We start from the raw sequence: 17,967 nt of genomic DNA, 5'->3' as shown, positions 1-17,967 counted from the left end.
GGGAGTGCGTGCAATGTCATGTGCTGGGAGTGCGTGCAATGTCATGTGTTGGGAGTGCGTGCAATGTCATGTGTTGGGAGTGCGTGCAATGTCATGTGTTGGGAGTGCGTGCAATGTCACGTGCTGTGGGTGCGTGCAATGTCATGTGTTGGGAGTGGTGCAATGTCATGTGTTGGGAGTGCGTGCAATGTCATGTGTTGGGAGTGCGTGCAATGTTATGTGTTGGGAATGCGTGCAATGTCATGTGTTGGGAGTGCGTGCAATGTCATGTGTTGGGAGTGCGTGCAATGTCATGTGTTGGGAGTGCGTGCAATATCGTGTGCTGGGAGTGCGTGCAATGTCATGTGCTGGGAGTGCGTGCAATGTCATCTGCTGGGAGTGCGTGCAATGTCATGTGCAGGGAGTGCGTGCAATGTCATGTGTTGGGAGTGCGTGCAATGTCATGTGTTGGGAGTGCGTGCAATGTCATGTGCTGGGAGTGCGTTCATTGTCATGTTCTGGGAGTACGTGCAATGTCATGTGTTGGGAGTGCGTGCAATGTCATGTGCAGGGAGTGCGTGCATTGTCAGGTGCTGGGAGTGCATGCAATGTCATGTGTTGGCAGTGCGTGCAATGTCATGTGCTGGGAGTGCGTGCAATGTCATGTATTGAGAGAGCGTGCAATGTCATGTGCTGTGAGTGCGTGCAATGTCATGTGTTGGGAGTGCGTGCATTGTCATGTGCTGGGAGTGCGTGCAATGTCATGTGTTGGCAGTGGTGCAATGTCATGTGTTGGGAGTGCGTGCAATGTCATGTGTTGGGAGCGCGTGCAATGTCATGTGTTGGGACTGCGTGCAATGTCATGTGTTGGGAGTGCGTGCAATGTCATGTGTTGGGAGTGCGTGCATTGTCATGTGTTGGGAGTGCGTGCAATGTCATGTGTTGGGAGTGGTGCAATGTCATGTGTTGGGAGTGGTGCAATGTCATGTGTTGGGAGTGCGTGCAATGTCATGTGTTGGCAGCGCGTGCAATGTCATGTGTTGGGAATGCGTGCAATGTCATGTGTTGGGATTCCGTGCAATGTCATGCTTTGGGAGTGCGTGCAATGTCATGTTCTGGGAGTACGTGCAATGTCATGTGTTGGGAGTGCGTGCAATGTCGTGTGTTGGGAGTGCGTGCTGTATCATATGCTGGGAGTGCGTGCAATGTCATGTGTTGGGAGTGCGTGCAATGTCATGTGTTGGGAGTGCGTGCAATGTCATGTGTTGGGAGTGCATGCATTGTCATGTGCTAGGAGTGCGTGCAATGTCATGTGCTGGAGTGCGTGCATTGTCATGTGCTGGGAGTGCGTGCTGTATCATGTGCTAGGTGTGCATGCAATGTCGTGTGCTAGGTGTGCGTGCAATGTCATGTGCTGGGAGTGCGTGCATTGCCATGTGCTAAGAGTGCGTGCAATGTCATGTGCTGGGAGTGCGTGCATTGACATGTGCTGGGAGTGCGAGCTGTATCATATGCTGGGAGTGCGTGCAATGTCATGTGTTGTGAGTGCGTGCAATGTAATGTGCTGGGAGTGCGTTCATTGTCATGTTCTGGGAGTACGTGCAATGTCATGTGTTGGGAGTGCGTGCAATGTCATGTGCTGGGAGTGCATGCATTGTCACGTGCTGGGAGTGCATGCAATGTCATGTGTTGGCAGTGCGTGCAATGTCATGTGCTGGGGGTGCGTGCAATGTCATGTATCGGGGGTGCGTGCAATGTCATGTATTGGGAGTGCGTGCAATGTCATGTGTTGGGAGTGCCTGCAATGTCATGTGTTGGGAGTACATGCAATGTCGTGTGTTGGGAGTGCATGCAATATCGTGTGCTGGGAGTGCGTGCAATGTCATGTGTTGGGAGTGCGTGCAATGTCATGTGCTGGGAGTGCGTGCAATGTCATCTGCAGGGAGTGCGTGCAATATCATGTGCAGGGAGTGCGTGCACTGTCATGTGTTGGGAGTGCGTGCAATGTCATGTGCTGGGAGTGCGTTCATTGTCATGTTCTGGGAGTACGTGCAATGTCATGTGTTGGGAGTGCATGCAATGTCATGTGCTGGGAGTGCGTGCATTGTCATGTGCTGGGAGTGCATGCAATGTCATGTGTTGGCAGTGCGTGCAATGTCATGTGCTGGGAGTGCGTGCAATGTCATGTATTGGGAGTGCGTGCAATGTCATGTATTGAGAGAGCGTGCATTGTCATGTGCTGTGAGTGCGTGCAATGTCATGTGTTGGGAGTGCGTGCATTGTCATGTGCTGGGAGTGCGTGCAATGTCATGTGTTGGGAGTGCGTGCATTGTCATGTGTTGGGAGTGCGTGCAATGTCATGTGTTGGGAGTGGTGCAATGTCATGTGTTGGGAGTGCGTGCAATATCGTGTGCTGGGAGTGCGTGCAATGTCATGTGCTGGGAGTGCGTGCAATGTCATGTGTTGGGAGTGCGTGCAATGTCATGTGTTGGGAGTGCGTGCAATGTCATGTGTTGGGAGTGCGTGCAATGTCATGTGTTGGGAGTGCGTGCAATGTTATGTGTTGGGAATGCGTGCAATGTCATGTGTTGGGAGTGCGTGCAATGTCATGTGTTGGGAGTGCGTGCAATGTCACGTGCTGTGGGTGCGTGCAATGTCATGTGTTGGGAGTGGTGCAATGTCATGTATTGGGAATGCGTGCAATGTCATGTGTTGGGAGTGCGTGCAATGTCATGTGCTGGGAGTGCGTGCAATGTCATCTGCTGGGAGTGCGTGCAATGTCATGTGCAGGGAGTGCGTGCAATGTCATGTGTTGGGAGTGCGTGCAATGTCATGTGCTGGGAGTGCGTTCATTGTCATGTTCTGGGAGTACGTGCAATGTCATGTGTTGGGAGTGCGTGCAATGTCATGTGCTGGGAGTGCGTGCATTGTCAGGTGCTGGGAGTGCATGCAATGTCATGTGTTGGCAGTGCGTGCAATGTCATGTGCTGGGAGTGCGTGCAATGTCATGTATTGAGAGAGCGTGCAATGTCATGTGCTGTGAGTGCGTGCAATGTCATGTGTTGGGAGTGCGTGCATTGTCATGTGCTGGGAGTGCGTGCAATGTCATGTGTTGGGAGTGGTGCAATGTCATGTGTTTGGAGTGCGTGCAATGTCATGTGTTGGGAGTGCGTGCAATGTCATGTTCTGGGAGTACGTGCAATGTCATGTGTTGGGAGTGCGTGCAATGTCGTGTGTTGGGAGTGCGTGCTGTATCATATGCTGGGAGTGCGTGCAATGTCATGTGTTGGGAGTGCGTGCAATGTCATGTGTTGGGAGTGCGTGCAATGTCATGTGTTGGGAGTGCGTGCAATGTCATGTGTTGTGAGTGCGTCCAATGTCGTGTGCTGGGAGTGCGTGCAATGTCATGTGCTGGGAGTGCGTGCAATGTCATGCGCTGTGAGTGCGTGCAATGTCATGTGCTGGGAGTTCGTGCAATGTCATGTGCTGGGAGTGCGTGCAATGTCATGTGCTGGGAGTGCGTGCAATGTCATGTGTTGGGAGTGCGTGCAATGTCATGTGCTGGGAGTGCGTGCAATGTCATTTCTATTTATTGGTTATAAAAGCAATGGATATGGGAAACATGACCAATTTACTGACAGCCAAACATCACCCAACTGGTTAACCAAGAGTCTGTTAGCTTGTTAACTGATCAGGGAATTGAAGCCACACTCTTGGCCCTCGCTCGCATCATGAACCAGCCATCCAGCCAGCTGAGCTAAATCAGCCGCCGATCAAATGAAAGCTTCATTTCATTTTTTTCTTTCTTCTTTCCCTTTGCTTCTCCTCCATTTGTTTTCTTCTTCCTTCCCTCCCAAAAACATTCATTCAGTCACAGGTCTAGCAGGGCTCCTTCAATGGTAACTTGTGAAACGGGCAGCTATAGGCCCAATGTCCTGGGCAGAGTGCGTGCAATGTCATGTGTTGGGAGTGCGTGCATTGCCATGTGCTTGGAGTGCGTGCAATGTCATGTGTTGGGAGTGCGTGCAATGTCATGTGCTGGGAGTGCGTGCAATGTCATGTGCTGGAGTATGTGCATTGTCATGTGCTGGGAGTGCGTGCTGTATCATGTGCTAGGTGTGCATGCAATGTCGTGTGCTAGGCGTGCGTGCAATGTCATGTGCTGGGAGTGCGTGCAATGTCATGTGCTGGGAGTGCGTGCACTGTCATGTGCTGGGAGTGCGTGCTGTATCATATGCTGGGAGTGCGTGCAATGTCATGTGTTGGGAGTGCGTGCAATGTCATGTGTTGGGAGTGCGTGCAATGTCAAGTGTTGTGAGTGCGTCCAATGTCGTGTGCTGGGAGTGCGTGCAATGTCATGTGCTGGGGGTGCGTGCAATGTCATGTATCGGGAGTGCGTGCAATGTCATGTATTGGGAGTGCGTGCAATGTCATGTGTTTGGAGTGCGTGCATTGTCATGTGCTGGGAGTGCGTGTAATGTCATGTGTTGGGAGTGCGTGCATTGTCATGTGTTGGGAGTGCGTGCAATGTCATGTGTTGGGAGTGCGTGCAATGTCATGTGTTGGGAATGCGTGCAATGTCATGTGTTGGGAGTGCGTGCAATGTCATGTGTTGGGAGTGCGTGCAATGACATGTGTTGGGAGTGCGTGCAATGTCATGTGTTGGGAGTGCGTGCAATGTCATGTGTTGGGAGTGCGTGCAATGTCATGTTTTGGGAGTGCATGCAATGTCATGTTTTGGGTGTGCGTGCAATGTCATGTGTTGGGAGTGCGTGCAATGTCATGTTTTGGGAGTGCGTGCAATGTCATGTGTTGGGAGTACGTGCAATGTCATGTGCTGGGAGTGCGTGCAATGTCATGTGCAGGGAGTGCGTGCAATGTCATGTGTTGGGAGTGCGTGCAATGTCATGTGCTGGGAGTGCGTTCATTTTCATGTTCTGGGAGTGCGTGCATTGTCATGTGCTGGGAGTGCGTGCAATGTCATGTGCTGGGAGTGCGTGCAATGTCATGTGTTGGGAGTGGTGCAATGTCATGTGCTGGGAGTGCGTGCAATGTCATGTGTTGGGAGTACGTGCAATGTCATGTGTTGGGAGTGCGTGCAATGTCATGTGCTGGGAGTGCGTGCAATGTCATGTGCTGGGAGTGCGTGCATTGTCATGTGCTGGGAGTGCGTGCAATGTCATGTGCTGGGAGTGCGTGCAATGTCATGTGCTGGGAGTGCGTGCCATGTCATGTGCTGGGAGAGCGTGCCATGTCATGTGCTGGGAGTGAGTGCAATGAGGTTTAAAGGAGATAGGCTAACAGCAAAATAAGATGATCTTCAAAGTGATGATGCTGTGACCCAATGTTGCAAAGTACAGACGCAGAGCCTCAGAGATTCTGCCTGGTTGACTGAAAAATCCAAGCTGGACCACCAAAATCTCCTGATTACACCGTCCTTACAGCACAGAATCATGGTATCACCTTTCACATTCCTTTGGTATTATTCCTAAAATGATTGGGACAAAATAAGAAACATACCTGAATTACTGACAGTTTGTTTCTGTATATCTGCAATGAGATCCTGTCCGATTCTGCCACTGTAGAAAATGTCCGGTCCTTCATCTGCAATTGCTCTCAATGTTTTTGCAAGCTGAGGGTACTTCACATGGGTAAGTAGAGATCCATTACTGTGGTAAAACAGTGAACTGAAGGGGAAACATATATGATTAATTTAAATATCTGGAATGCAACTCAACAATTTGACACTGGGCGGGATTCTCCGGTCAAGTAGCCGCGTGTTTCTCGGCCGCACGCCATTCGCCGTTGGCGGGATTCTCTCTTCCCCCTACTTATCAGCGATATTTCCTTTTGAAACCTCCCCACGCTGCCGGGAAACCCGTGGGCGAGTGTGCGCTGCCAGCGGGAAGAGGGAATCCCAACAGCCGGGAAATCTCAGCCTCTGTGTTTCACCAACACTCATTGGTTTTCTCTGTGTGTTACTTTTAATACACTGATCAACTTACTTGTTCCAGCTTTCTCAAGCAGCTTCCCATATGCAATCCAATATCAAGTCCCATTCATCTATATCCCGGCTGTTAATTGACCTATTTTAGATCATAGATCATAAAATTTACAGTGCAGAAGGAGGCCATTCGGCCCATCTAGTCTGCACCGGCTCTTGGAAAGAGCACCCTACCCAAGGTCAACACCTCCACCCTTTCCCCACAACCCAGTAACCCCACCCAACACTAAGGGCAATTTTGGACTCTAAGGGCAATTTATCACGGCCAATCCACCTAACCTGCACATCTTTGGACTGTGGGAGGAAACCGGAGCACCCGGAGGAAACCCATGCACACACGGGGAGGATGTGCAGACTCCGCACAGACAGTGACCCAAGCCGGGAATCGAACCTGGGACCCTGGAGCTGTGAAGCAATTGTGCTATCCACAATGCTCCAATTTCAAATTCTCATCTTCCTCTTCAAATCCACCATGACCTCCTTCCTCCCTATCTCTAACCTCCTCGAGTCTCCACCACCTTTGCAGTACTTCATGCTGCTCTGCCAATTGTGCATCTCCCTAATCCCCTTCATTCCACTGTTGGAGGCTCTCCATTGTGAAAGCCCCTCTCGAAGCCTGTCTCTCACTTCCTGTAAGATGTTCCTTGAAACCCGCCTGTGGTCACTCCTCCAATATCCCTTTCTTTCAGTCAATTTTTCTCGTATTCTACAGCAAAGAAGTGCTTTTCCACATAAACAGCAATATATGAAACTCAAAGTTGTTCAGATATTGCAGCCAGAAAGCTCATCGGAACACATGAGTGAGTTTTCAACAACAAAAAAAACAACAGATAAAAGGGAGTCCATATCCCCAGGTGGGAAAATGACAATAACAAACTGTTTGGGTTTTGGGACAATCTGATAGCTTCATGGCAGCTAACTAGAAACTGAATTTCAATTGCATATGAACATATGAATTAGAGGCAGGAGGAGGCCATTCAGCCCCATGAGCCTGCTCTGCCATTCAATAAGATCATGGCCGATCAAATTGAGGCCTCAACTCCACATTTCACCCATCCCCAATAACATTCAACTCCCTGGTTAGTCAAAGGTCTATCGATCTCTGCCTTAAAAATATTCATTGACCCTGTCTCCACTACTCTCTGGGGAAGAGAACTGGTGGACCCGAGATAAGCAGCCACGCATAAGCACTAGTTTAGGCACAAAGAGGACTGCAGGGGGAGCGGGCTGTTTAGCGGGGATGTCAGGCATGCGCCTTCGAAGATGATCCATGTGGCGATTGGATTCCCACCCTTGTGCCCTGACCTCTTTTTTTATTATTGTCGCAAGTAGGCTTGTATTAACACTGCAGTGAAGTTACTGTGAAAAGCCCCTAGTCGCCACATTCTGGCGCCTGTTTGGGCAACAGAGGGAGAATTCAGAATGTCCAATTCACCGAATATCTTTCGGGACTTGTGGGAGCAAACCAGAGCACACAGAGGAAACCCACGCAGACACGGCGAGAACGTGCAGACTCCGCACGGACAGTGACCCAAGCGGGAATCGAACCTGGGACCCTGGAGCTGTGAAGCAACAGTGCTAACCACTGTTGGCTTAGTAGGATGCCGGCCCAGACACCTCCAAGATGACACCTGAGACCCAAACAGCCCCCTTGCCGAAGTTGCGGGCGTGCACAGCATCGCCGAGGGTGAACGTGCAAGCCAGCGGACGGCCAGCTCTGTCGATCTCGGACTGGTCCGGTTCCAGCGGGTCCTCCCTACTGGATCGGAGATGCCCAAGGTCAGGCGGCTTAGTGGGCAGCAGCAGGCAGCTCAAAGCATCCGCATGGGGTATTTGGGGCCTCGGAGAGGTGTTCTAATACGTAATCGTACTCTGTCGGCAATAGTGCCCAGCACTGGACACGGGCGGAGGCTCTGGGGGGAATCCCACGATCCTCCTTGAAGAGCACCAGAAGGGGCTTGTGGTCTGTCAGGATGGTGAAGAGGTGCCGGTAGCGATACTGGTGGAATTTCTTCCGCCAAAAAACACAAGCAGTCCTTCTTTCTCCACTTGTGCGCTTTTCTCCATGTCAGCCAATGTCCTGGACGCGAACGTGATAGAATGCTCAGAACCATCTTCCATTACATGGGCTAGCACGGCCCCGATGCCATAAGGGGATGTATCGCAGTCAGTTTGAGCGGCCTAGTAGAGTCAAAATGAGTGAGCAGTCTTGAAGAGGAAAGCTGCTGCTTTACTCTGGCAAATGCTGCTTATTGCTCAGCGCCCCACACCCAGAGTTGTCCTTTCTATAGTAGTCTATGGAGGGGAGTCAATGTCGTGGCCAACCCTGGGAGGAATTTCCCATAATAATTGACCAGCCCCAGGAAAGCCCGAAGTTCCGTTGGCCCCCCTGGCACTGGGGCTTGGTGGATGCCCTGGACCTTCTCCCCCATGGGGTGCAGACCATGGCGGTCCTTGTGGTAATCAAGGTACGCCATCTCCGCATTTCTCTTGGTGGAGACAAGCGCCAGCTGCTTCAAAGCGTGTAGCACTTCTGCCAAGTTACGGAGATGCTCCTGGTTGGATGAACCGGTTATAAACACATCGTCTAAGTAGACCACCACATGTGGTAACCCCTGCAATATGTTCTCCATGATGCTCTGAAACATTGTGCACGCCGAGGAGACCCCAAATGGTAGCCATACTCATAGAGCACCCGGTGCGTGTTGGTGGTGCCAAATCTTCTTGACTGAGGCGCCAACACCAGCTGGAGATGCACATGACTCATATCTAACCCGGTGAACATAAGTCCACCGCTGAGTTTGGCATACAGATCCTCGATCCTGGAGACTGGGTAACGATCTAAGCAGGATACACAGTTTTCTGTCATTTTATAATCCCCGCAGCGATGCTCCGACCCTTTGAGTTTCATTACTAGTACAACCGGCGCCACCCAATTGGAAAATTGCACCGGTCATATAAGGTTCTCCATGGGGTCCAACTCTGCATCTGCTTTGGACGCAAGGCTGCAGAAATAGCGTGGCTGGGCGATGGGGTCCGCGCTTATTCGGGCTACGGTCCCCCTACTGGTCTCCAAACCTTCCTGAAATACAGTCGGAAATCTGGTCAATATGCCTTATAATAATAATAATCTTCATTAGTGTCACAAGTAGGTTTACATTAACACTGCAATAAAGATACTGTGAAAAGCCACATTCCGGTGCCTGTTCGGGTACACCGAGGGAGAATTTAGAATGTCTATTTCACCTAACAGTACGTCTTTCGGGACTTGTGGGAGGAAACCGGAGCACCCGGAGGAAACCCACGCAGACACGGGGAGAACGTGCAGAGTCCGTACAGACAGTGGCCCAAGCCAGGAATCGAACCTGGGACCCTGGCGCTGTGAAGCAACAGTGCTAACCATTGTGCTATGTCCTTCAGGGCCATGTGGGTGTATTTGGCAAACCTCTGCCAGGCTGAGTGGAGGTGGCAGAGCCAGTCGCGTGGCAACAGGCTCGGGAGTATTCAGCAGGGACGTTGGTCGTGCCCGCCATTGCGAGAGGCTCCCCCTTGTAGGTCGCTAGTCTTGCTTTGTATCCTGGAGAGACAGTGGAGAAATCCCGGATTGTATGCAGTTGACGCTTTGTCGACTAATGACAGACACGGCAGCCCCTGTATCGAGTTCCATGCAAGTCGTGTGGCCATTCACTTGGAGTGAGATTTGGATGGGTGCAATTCTTGGTGCAGCCACACAGTGCAGTTGTTGGTACTGGTCGTCAGCGGCCCCCATGTGGTGGGCCCTGTCAGGGGTGTGGCGGTCACACTTTGGGTGTCTCCACGTGGCGCCTTCTGTGTCCCGGATCCCTGTGTCCCGCTGCTACTGCTGCAGACCAGTAAGACTATAAGACCATAAGACATAGGAGCAGAATTAGGCCACTCGGCCCATCAAGTCTGCTCTGCCATTCAACCAGGGCTGATATTTTTCTCATCCCCATTTTCCTGCCTTCCCCCATAACCCCTGGACCTCTTAATAATCAAGAACCTATCTATCTCTGTCTTAAAGAGAGGTAATTATACTCCCGGTCCTCCTGGTCAGGAGAAAAGGTTTGCCGGTGTTCCGGGGGCCTATTCCGGCATCTCACCCCGTGCCTGTATGTGTCCCACCTCCCACCCTATCCTCGTAACCCCACTTAACCTGCACATCCATGGACACCAAGGGGCAATTTTATCATGACCAATCCACCTAACCCACACATCTTTGGGCTGTTCTAAAGTTCTAGAGATCTAAAGATTTATAACCCTCAGATAAATAATTTCTTCTTATGTCCATCTTAAATGGGAGACCTCTTATTTTTAAATTGTGACCACTAATTCTGGTCTCTCCCACAAGGGGAAACATCCTTCCACAATTCCCCCTGACAAGTCCTCTCAGGACCTCATGGACTGAGCTTTTGGGTGGCACGGCTCAAAACCCCGCCATATGGAGATTCAGCGGGTAATGCAAAGCCGTCAACTCCGACAAGCCCTCTGCCATTTTACACTCGAGCCTTGAACGGCAGCAGGCAAGATTTCCACCCACATTCGAAAATAAATCCTGCCTTGTAGAGTTCCCGGTGTAGCCACGTAAAATGGCTGCGTTCCGATTAATCTGGCCAAAACCCAGTTTGAAATGGCTAACCCGAAAGACTGCTGGGAAAAGCAGCTAACAAGACACAAGCAGGCAGCTGCAGACAGTATTGCATATTCGGCTCTGGGGAAGTTAGCCCAGATCGATACTCAGGGCTATCAACAGCCCATCAACCCAGGTATTTGCAGTTACATTCAGGACTGTTTGCAGCCCATCTATCCAGGCATCTGCAGTTAAATCGGCTATCCCCGGGAACAATAGCAACATATTAGCAATTGAATACCGGGCCAGACCTGTCGGCGCCTGCAGTGGCCGAAACAAAAACAGGTGAACAACCACCCCCTCGATCGAGGAATCGCCTCACCATTGGACACATCGACCCCAGGGATTGGGAACAAATCCAATCACTTGGGACTCAGGGTCAAGGGCCGCCCCGGGAGGCGGGAAGCCCCTGGGCCCTATAAAAGTGAGGGGCCAAGTTCAGATCTCTCTCTCTTTCCTCTTCGCCTGCTCGAGACCTTCGCAAGAACAGCAACCGGCAACAGTAAGTTTGAATCCAGCGATCGCTATCCGGTAGAGACACCTAGCCACCGACCTGTAGCAGCCTTTTGAATCCCGCGGGCCAGATCTGATTGGACAAGCCATTCGTTTCCTTGACCTGGTGGGCTCTTCCTAAGTTAAGTATTGGCCAGTACTGATAGGTTTATTATATAGATAGTAGTATTAGTGTATTAATATTGCTTGTTGTATATAATAAATGACCGTTGTTTTAATCCTTACTAAGCGGTGTGCTGTATTATTAATCATAACCTGAACTTGAACCACGTGGCGGTATCATAAAGATACCTGGCGACTCATGAGCAAAGGTGACGTAATCAGAGCAAATAGATGAAGGTTAAAAAGAGCAACACTGGCCAATCAGCTCTCCAGCCCACCCAGTGGCCAGAAGGGGCACTGCAGCACAGTGCCTGGGAGGAAGTGCGGGAAGCCTGGGTGAAGGGAGATGAGGGTATGAGATGCCTTGGGGGGTGGGAGGGGGGGAGGGGGGGAGGGGGAGAGGGGGGGGGGAGGAGGCGGTGGCCAGAGGTGTTATTGGGGGATTGGCCAGGAGAGGGGGGAGGGAGGTCCGAAGGTGTCCGGTTCATGAGAGGACACTCGCAGCCAAAAGGGGGGTTCCAATGGAGGCACCCCATTCCCCCACCTTCCTGCCCACGATTGAGGCTGTTAATGTTTTCTATTTCTCTACCTTGGCCTACCTGATGCCTGGCAGCCTAAAAAATAGAGGCTGGCCAGGAAAAGAACGAGGTAGGGTGCTCTTTCTGAGGGTCTGTGCAGACTCGGTGGGCCGAATGACCTCGTTCGGTACTGTAGGGATTCTACGATTCTATAATGAATTTGTCGGATGTGATTTCCCATTCACGAAGCCGTGCTGACTCTGCTTGATTATATTATGTATTTCTAAATGCTCTGCTATTACATTCTTTATAATAGACTCTAAGATTTTCCCAATGACGGATGTTAAGTTAATTGGCCTGTAGTTACCTGTTTTTTGTCTTCCTCCCTTTTTAAATAAAGGTTTACATTGCCAGTTTTCCAACCCTCTGGGACTTTTTCAGAATTTAAGGATTCTTGGAAGATTATTACCAGTGCATCTACTATCTCTGCAGCTACTTCCGTTAATATCCTGGGATGTAACCCATCAGGTCCAGATAACCTATTGGCCTTTAACCCTATTAGTTAATAGGGTTAACTAACAGGGTTAAAGTCTGGAATGCACTGCCAAGTGAGGTGGTTGAGGTAGATATGTTAGCGACCGTTAAGACTTATCTGGATAGGCACATGAACAGACGGGGTATAGAAGGATACAGGCAGTTGGTCTAGATAGGACACGTGATTGGCGCAGGCTTGGAGGGCCGAAGAGCCTGTTCCTGTGCTATATTATTCTTTGTTTCTCTAGTACTTTCTCTCTGGTGATAGCTATTGTCTTTGTTTCCTTTCCCCCCCTCCCTTTTGCCCCTTAATTAGTTAATATTTTTGGAATGTTACTCGTGTCTTTCACCGTGAAGGACTGACACAATATTTATTTAACTCCTCTGCCATTTCCTGCTTCCTCATTATTTCCCCAGTCTCATTCTCTAAGGGGCCTATATTCACTTTGAATTCTCTCTTCCGTTTTACATATTTAAAGAAGCTTCTACTGTCCGTTTTTATAGAATTCAAAGAATTCCTACAGTGCAGGAAGCCATTCGGCCAATTGGATCTGCACTGACCCTCTGAAAGAGGACCTTACCTGGGCCCAATCCCCAACCCTATCCCCGTAACCCCGTGTATTGATCATGGCTGATCTACCTAACCTGCACATCTTTGGACACTGAAGGGCAATTTAGCGTGACCAATCCACCTAACCTTCACATCTTTGGACACTGAGGGGCAATTTAGCATGACCAATCCACCTAACCTTCACATCTTTGGGCTGTGGGAGGAAACCTGTGCACCCAGAGGAAATCCACACAGACATGGGGAGAGCATGCAAACTGCACTTAGGCAGTCACCCAAGGCCAGAATCAAACCTTTGTTCCTGGTGTTGTGTTAAACTTGTTAGTTTTTCCTCACAGTTTATATTCTCCCTCTTTATTGTTTTTGTTGGTTTTTAAAACTTTCCCAATCTTCTGGCTTACCACTAATCTTTGCCACATTGCATGTTTTTTTGTTTCAGTTTAATCCATCTTTAAGTTCCTTGGTTAAACATGGTTGATATGACACATTCCTACAGTCCTAGTTCCTCATTGGGATCTATCTTTGTTGTGAGTCATGGACGATTTCCTTAATGTCTGACATTGCTGGTCTACCATCTTTTCTGCTGAACTCTTTCCCAATTGATGAGGAAAAAATGTTATGTTGGAATTAGTTTTAAAATCTTTCATTGTCCACTAAGTGCTGAAGTGGTTAAAATTATTTTGTATCGGTCTGTATGCCACACACAAGCTGTTTAGCTGAAGCTGCCAATTGTGAGAAGAAACACCAAGGACACAATCTGCCTGGAGCTAGTTCTCAGGCAGGAACACCACAGGAATTGGCTCTCAAAGCCTGTAATAACAATGCCATTTTCTCTGATGCCAGGGTGTCTAGGGATAATGGAAGGGAGGCGAGGATCACATACAGCTGTTTGTCTATTGCAGCATCCATACCTTGACAGGAGCCATTAAACAGCAGAGGGAGGATGATTTGTGGGCTAGATAATGGACCACCAATATAAATATTAGGAGACTGCATGTGCATGTTTTTGAACTGGTTGGCTATTATATTTAAGTAAGCATGCACTTGTTGTAATTGGTTAATTGCTCTCATATACTATACATGAAGTAAACCTAATCGATAATCATGATTGGACATCGATAATTAGTTATAAATAATTGGTCTATGCTAATTTCTTGTAACTGGATCTAAAGTATAACTGTCTGTACAATCATTATCTCAAAGCTCTCTCCCTCTCTGGTGTCCCAGTTTGGAACGTCATTAGCCCAGCTATAGTTGTAATAAAGCCTTGTTCATAACTCCAAGAGTGTCCGTCTGGTCTCTTGTGAGGGTGAAGTACACTATAGTCAAATAGTTGTATAATTTCCCCTCAACACCAATCCACTCCAGCCAACTCTGCCCTAATTCCTTTGCAATTATCTTATCTAAGTTTAGCACAGTTGCTCCTGACCAAAGTTTCTCACTCTCAAACTGAATGCTAAATTCTGCCACGTTATGGTCACTATTTCCGAGGGATTCTTTTATTCTGAGATTGTTTATTAAACCTGACTTATTAGATATTACCAGATCAAAAATAGCCTGATCCCTGGCTGGATCTACTACAAAACAGTCCCGAATACACTCAATGAATTTTTCCTCAGAGCTATCCCTGCCAATTTGATTTTCCCCAATCCACAAGATTAAAGGCACCCAGGATTAAAGTACTGCCTTTTTTTACATTACCTCATTATCTCCTGATTTATTCTCCATCCTGCAGTATAGTTGCTGCTAGGGGATGTATAGACTTCACCAACCAATGTCTTCTTCCCCTTGTTATCTCCACCCATATGAATTCTACACCTTTCCGATCCAAGATCATTTCTTGCTTTTGTATTTATTCTATCACATACTAACAAAGCTACACCACCACCCTTTCCTTCCTGTCCATCCTCACAAAAGTCACAAACCCCTGAATGTTTAGTTCGTAGTTTTGATCAACCTATAATCATGTCTCTGTAATGGCTATCAGATCGTACCCATTAACCTTAATTTGTGCCATTGATTCATTTATTTTGTGCTAAATTCTCCGTGCATTTAAGTAAAGAGCCATTAATTTTGCTTTTTTGGTCTTTTTTTCCCTTTGACCCTCTTTGCTGTTTTTTTTCTTCTGTATACGCTGTCCCTTCCTGTCACACTCTGGGTACCATTACCTAAATAGCTGCCTTGTGATCATGTCATATCATTTTGCTTTTGTAAGCCTATACAGCACGGTAGCATTGTGGATAGCACAATTGCTTCACAGCTCCAGGGTCCCAGGTTCGATTCCGGCTTGGGCCACTGTCTGTGCGGAGCCTGCACATCCTCCCAGTGTGTGCGTGGGTTTCCTCCGGGTGCTCCGGTTTCCTCCCACAGTCCAAAGATGTGCAGGTTAGGTGGATTGGCCATGATAAATTGCTGTCCAAAATTGCCCTTAGTGTGGGGCGGGGTTACTGGGTTATGGGGATAGGGTGGAGGTGTTGACCTTGGGTAGGGTGCTCTTTCCAAGAGCCAGTGCATACTCGATGGGCCGAATGGCCTCCTTCTGCACTGTAAATTCTATGATATATCCTCTCTGCAGAACCATTGCCCTCCTCGATTTAGTTTAAATTTAGTTTAGCCTGAGGAACTCCTGCAGTGATGTCCTGCAACTGAGATGAATGATGTCCCACAACCATCTTCCTCTGTGCCAGGTATGACTCCAACCAGTGGAGCGTTTTCCCCCTGATTCCCATTGGCTCCAGTTTTCCTCGGATCATTGATGCCACGCTCGGCCAAACACTGCATTGATGATTTGGGCTGTCCCTCTCGTTTCACTGCGCATGGTGGGATTTGACTTACATTTGTTGGAATCAATCTTTGTAAATTCTCTCTGTCACATAACAAGCCAAGCCCTCTGCTTCCTCCTTATATGGGGTCCCCCTTCCCGTTCCTTTCCAGCAAATTGTTCACACTCACTAGTGCTGAGTTGCAAGGTCATGAGTTCAAGCTCCATTGCAAACACATAATCCAGGTAGACACTTTTGTGCTACTCTGTCGGAGATGCTCTCTTTCAGATAAGATATTAAACTGTGGATGTAAAAGTCCTGTGGCATTATTCACCGAGGGGCATAGGTTTAAGATCCGTGGGGCAAAGTTTAGAGGAGACGTGTGAGGCATGTTTTTAACAGAGGGTGGTGAGTGCCTGGAACGCGTTGCCAGGGGAGATTGTGGAAGCAGATACATTAATGGCGTTCAAATGGCATCTCGCCAAATACATGGGTAGAATGGGTGAAGAGGGATAGGGCACAAGGAAGTGCGGAGGGTTTTGGTCAAGGCTGGTAACATGACCGGTACAGGCTTGGAGGGCCGAAGGGCCTGTTCCTGTGCTGTATTGTTCTTTGTTCTTTTCCTGGTGACTTAAACCGCACTAACCAAGCAATTCCACCCAAAAATAATAATAATCTGGTGTTAGGAAACAGAGGCAGTTTTAAGTAATCTATATTTGTATTTGTGGGTATTAGAAACAAGGTGTAGGTTTAAGTAAGTTTAATTTTGTGATTCTGTATAAGGGTTCAAATTTAGTTAGCATCATATTAAAAAGGATGCCTGCATGTCTATGGGTTTAGGTCACGTAAAACTGAGCCTGCATTGTAATTGAAGGGTTTATGACATAAACATAAACAGGATATTAAAGGAAAAACTAGGGTGTCATAATATCCACTCATGTACATAATGAGGTGCAGATAGACAGTGATTGACACACAGGATAACCAATGAACACACACGACACATAACAACCAATCACCAGACAGGACACCACCACTATAACGCACACAGGGCATTAAGACTCTCCCTCTCTCGACAGGACACAGCTACTGAGATAGTAAGAGTGCACAAGCCAGTGAGCACTATCACCATGAGGTAGAGTTAGTCTGGTCAAGCCAGTAGGAGGTTATCAGTTAGACTGATAGAGTGTCAACTCACAGCAGACTATGTACAGTAATCAGGAAGTTCAATAAAACAGTGTTGGACCATCTCCTGTGTCAGAAGCCTGTTTCTAGTTTCACTGCATCCAGTTGCAGTCAACGTGGAACCAACTCACTTAACACATCATAGGGCCTGATTTAATGGCCTCGCCATGCCCGTCTTGGTGACACGACAAGACCGTTTAATCTCGCAAGATTCGTGACACTCGAAACGTCTTGGAAGATTTAACGGAATCTTGCAAGACGTCGCGATCTGGATCTCACCCTCGCTGGGCGAGATTCAGATTAACATATTTAAGTGAGCCATTAGGCTCTTTTAAATATGTCTATGGCGGATTCTCGCGGTCCCTGAAACCTAACGGCCGGTCCTGGGAGACCTCGACATGGTGCCGTTTAGCACTGGTTTCCAGTGGACAAGGTGTATTACATCACCTGGGGGGTAGTGGGTCTCCCAGGCCATTAGAGACTTCCTAGATGGTCAGGCTCTGGGCAAGGTGGGTCGCTTGCTGACACCCGCTGACACGCAGGCACCTTGGGATTGCCAGCCTGGCACCTTGACAGCATCACCCTGCCAGGGTGACCAGGTGGCACTGTCAGGCTGGCTAGGGCATTGCCAGGATGCCAGGCTGGTAGTGCCAAGGTGACAGGTTGCCTGTGCCAGGGATTGGGTCCGGGGGTGGGTCGGGGGAGGGGGCATCTACGCCATTTCAGAAAACTTTGATCACCTCGACCTAAGGTAGGCTTGTCTACACGATGCCTCTGATCGGTCGCTTCGACGCGCTTGACCCTGCCGTTGAGTCATGGAAGATTATATGGAGCGACTCAGCTATTTCTTCAAGGCCAACAACACAACTGAAAATGAGAGCCAAACAGTAGTCTTGCTGGCAACCTATGGTGCTCACACATTCAGTGTTATTCCGGGCCTTACATTTCTGGCAGCACCGGATACTGTATTGCCCAACCAGCTGGTCATTGTGCAAAGGCATCGCTTTCAATACATATCATAGAATTTACAGTGCTGAAGGAGGCCATTTGGCCCATCGAGTCTGCACCGACTCTTGGAAAGAGCGCCCTACCCAAGCCCACACCTCCACCCTATCCCCATTACCCAGTAATCCCACCCAACACTAGGGGAAATT

The 17,967-nt window shown here is 48.9% G+C and overlaps 1 protein-coding gene across 1 annotated transcript in view; it reads right to left on the bottom strand.

The window, feature by feature from the left end:
• The window catches only part of LOC140410765 (glutathione hydrolase 5 proenzyme-like), a 192,052-nt gene that overhangs the window by 111,354 nt on the left and 62,731 nt on the right, over nucleotides 1-17,967 (bottom strand). The window contains exon 5 of the mRNA XM_072499358.1: nucleotides 5,500-5,666. Coding sequence (XP_072355459.1) covers nucleotides 5,500-5,666 — 167 coding nt within the window. The remainder of the gene's footprint in view (nucleotides 1-5,499; nucleotides 5,667-17,967) is intronic.

The sequence above is a fragment of the Scyliorhinus torazame genome, chromosome 1, assembly GCF_047496885.1.
Source record: "Scyliorhinus torazame isolate Kashiwa2021f chromosome 1, sScyTor2.1, whole genome shotgun sequence".
Lineage (NCBI taxonomy): Eukaryota > Metazoa > Chordata > Chondrichthyes > Carcharhiniformes > Scyliorhinidae > Scyliorhinus > Scyliorhinus torazame.
This window is presented reverse-complemented; position numbering and strand designations above follow the sequence as displayed.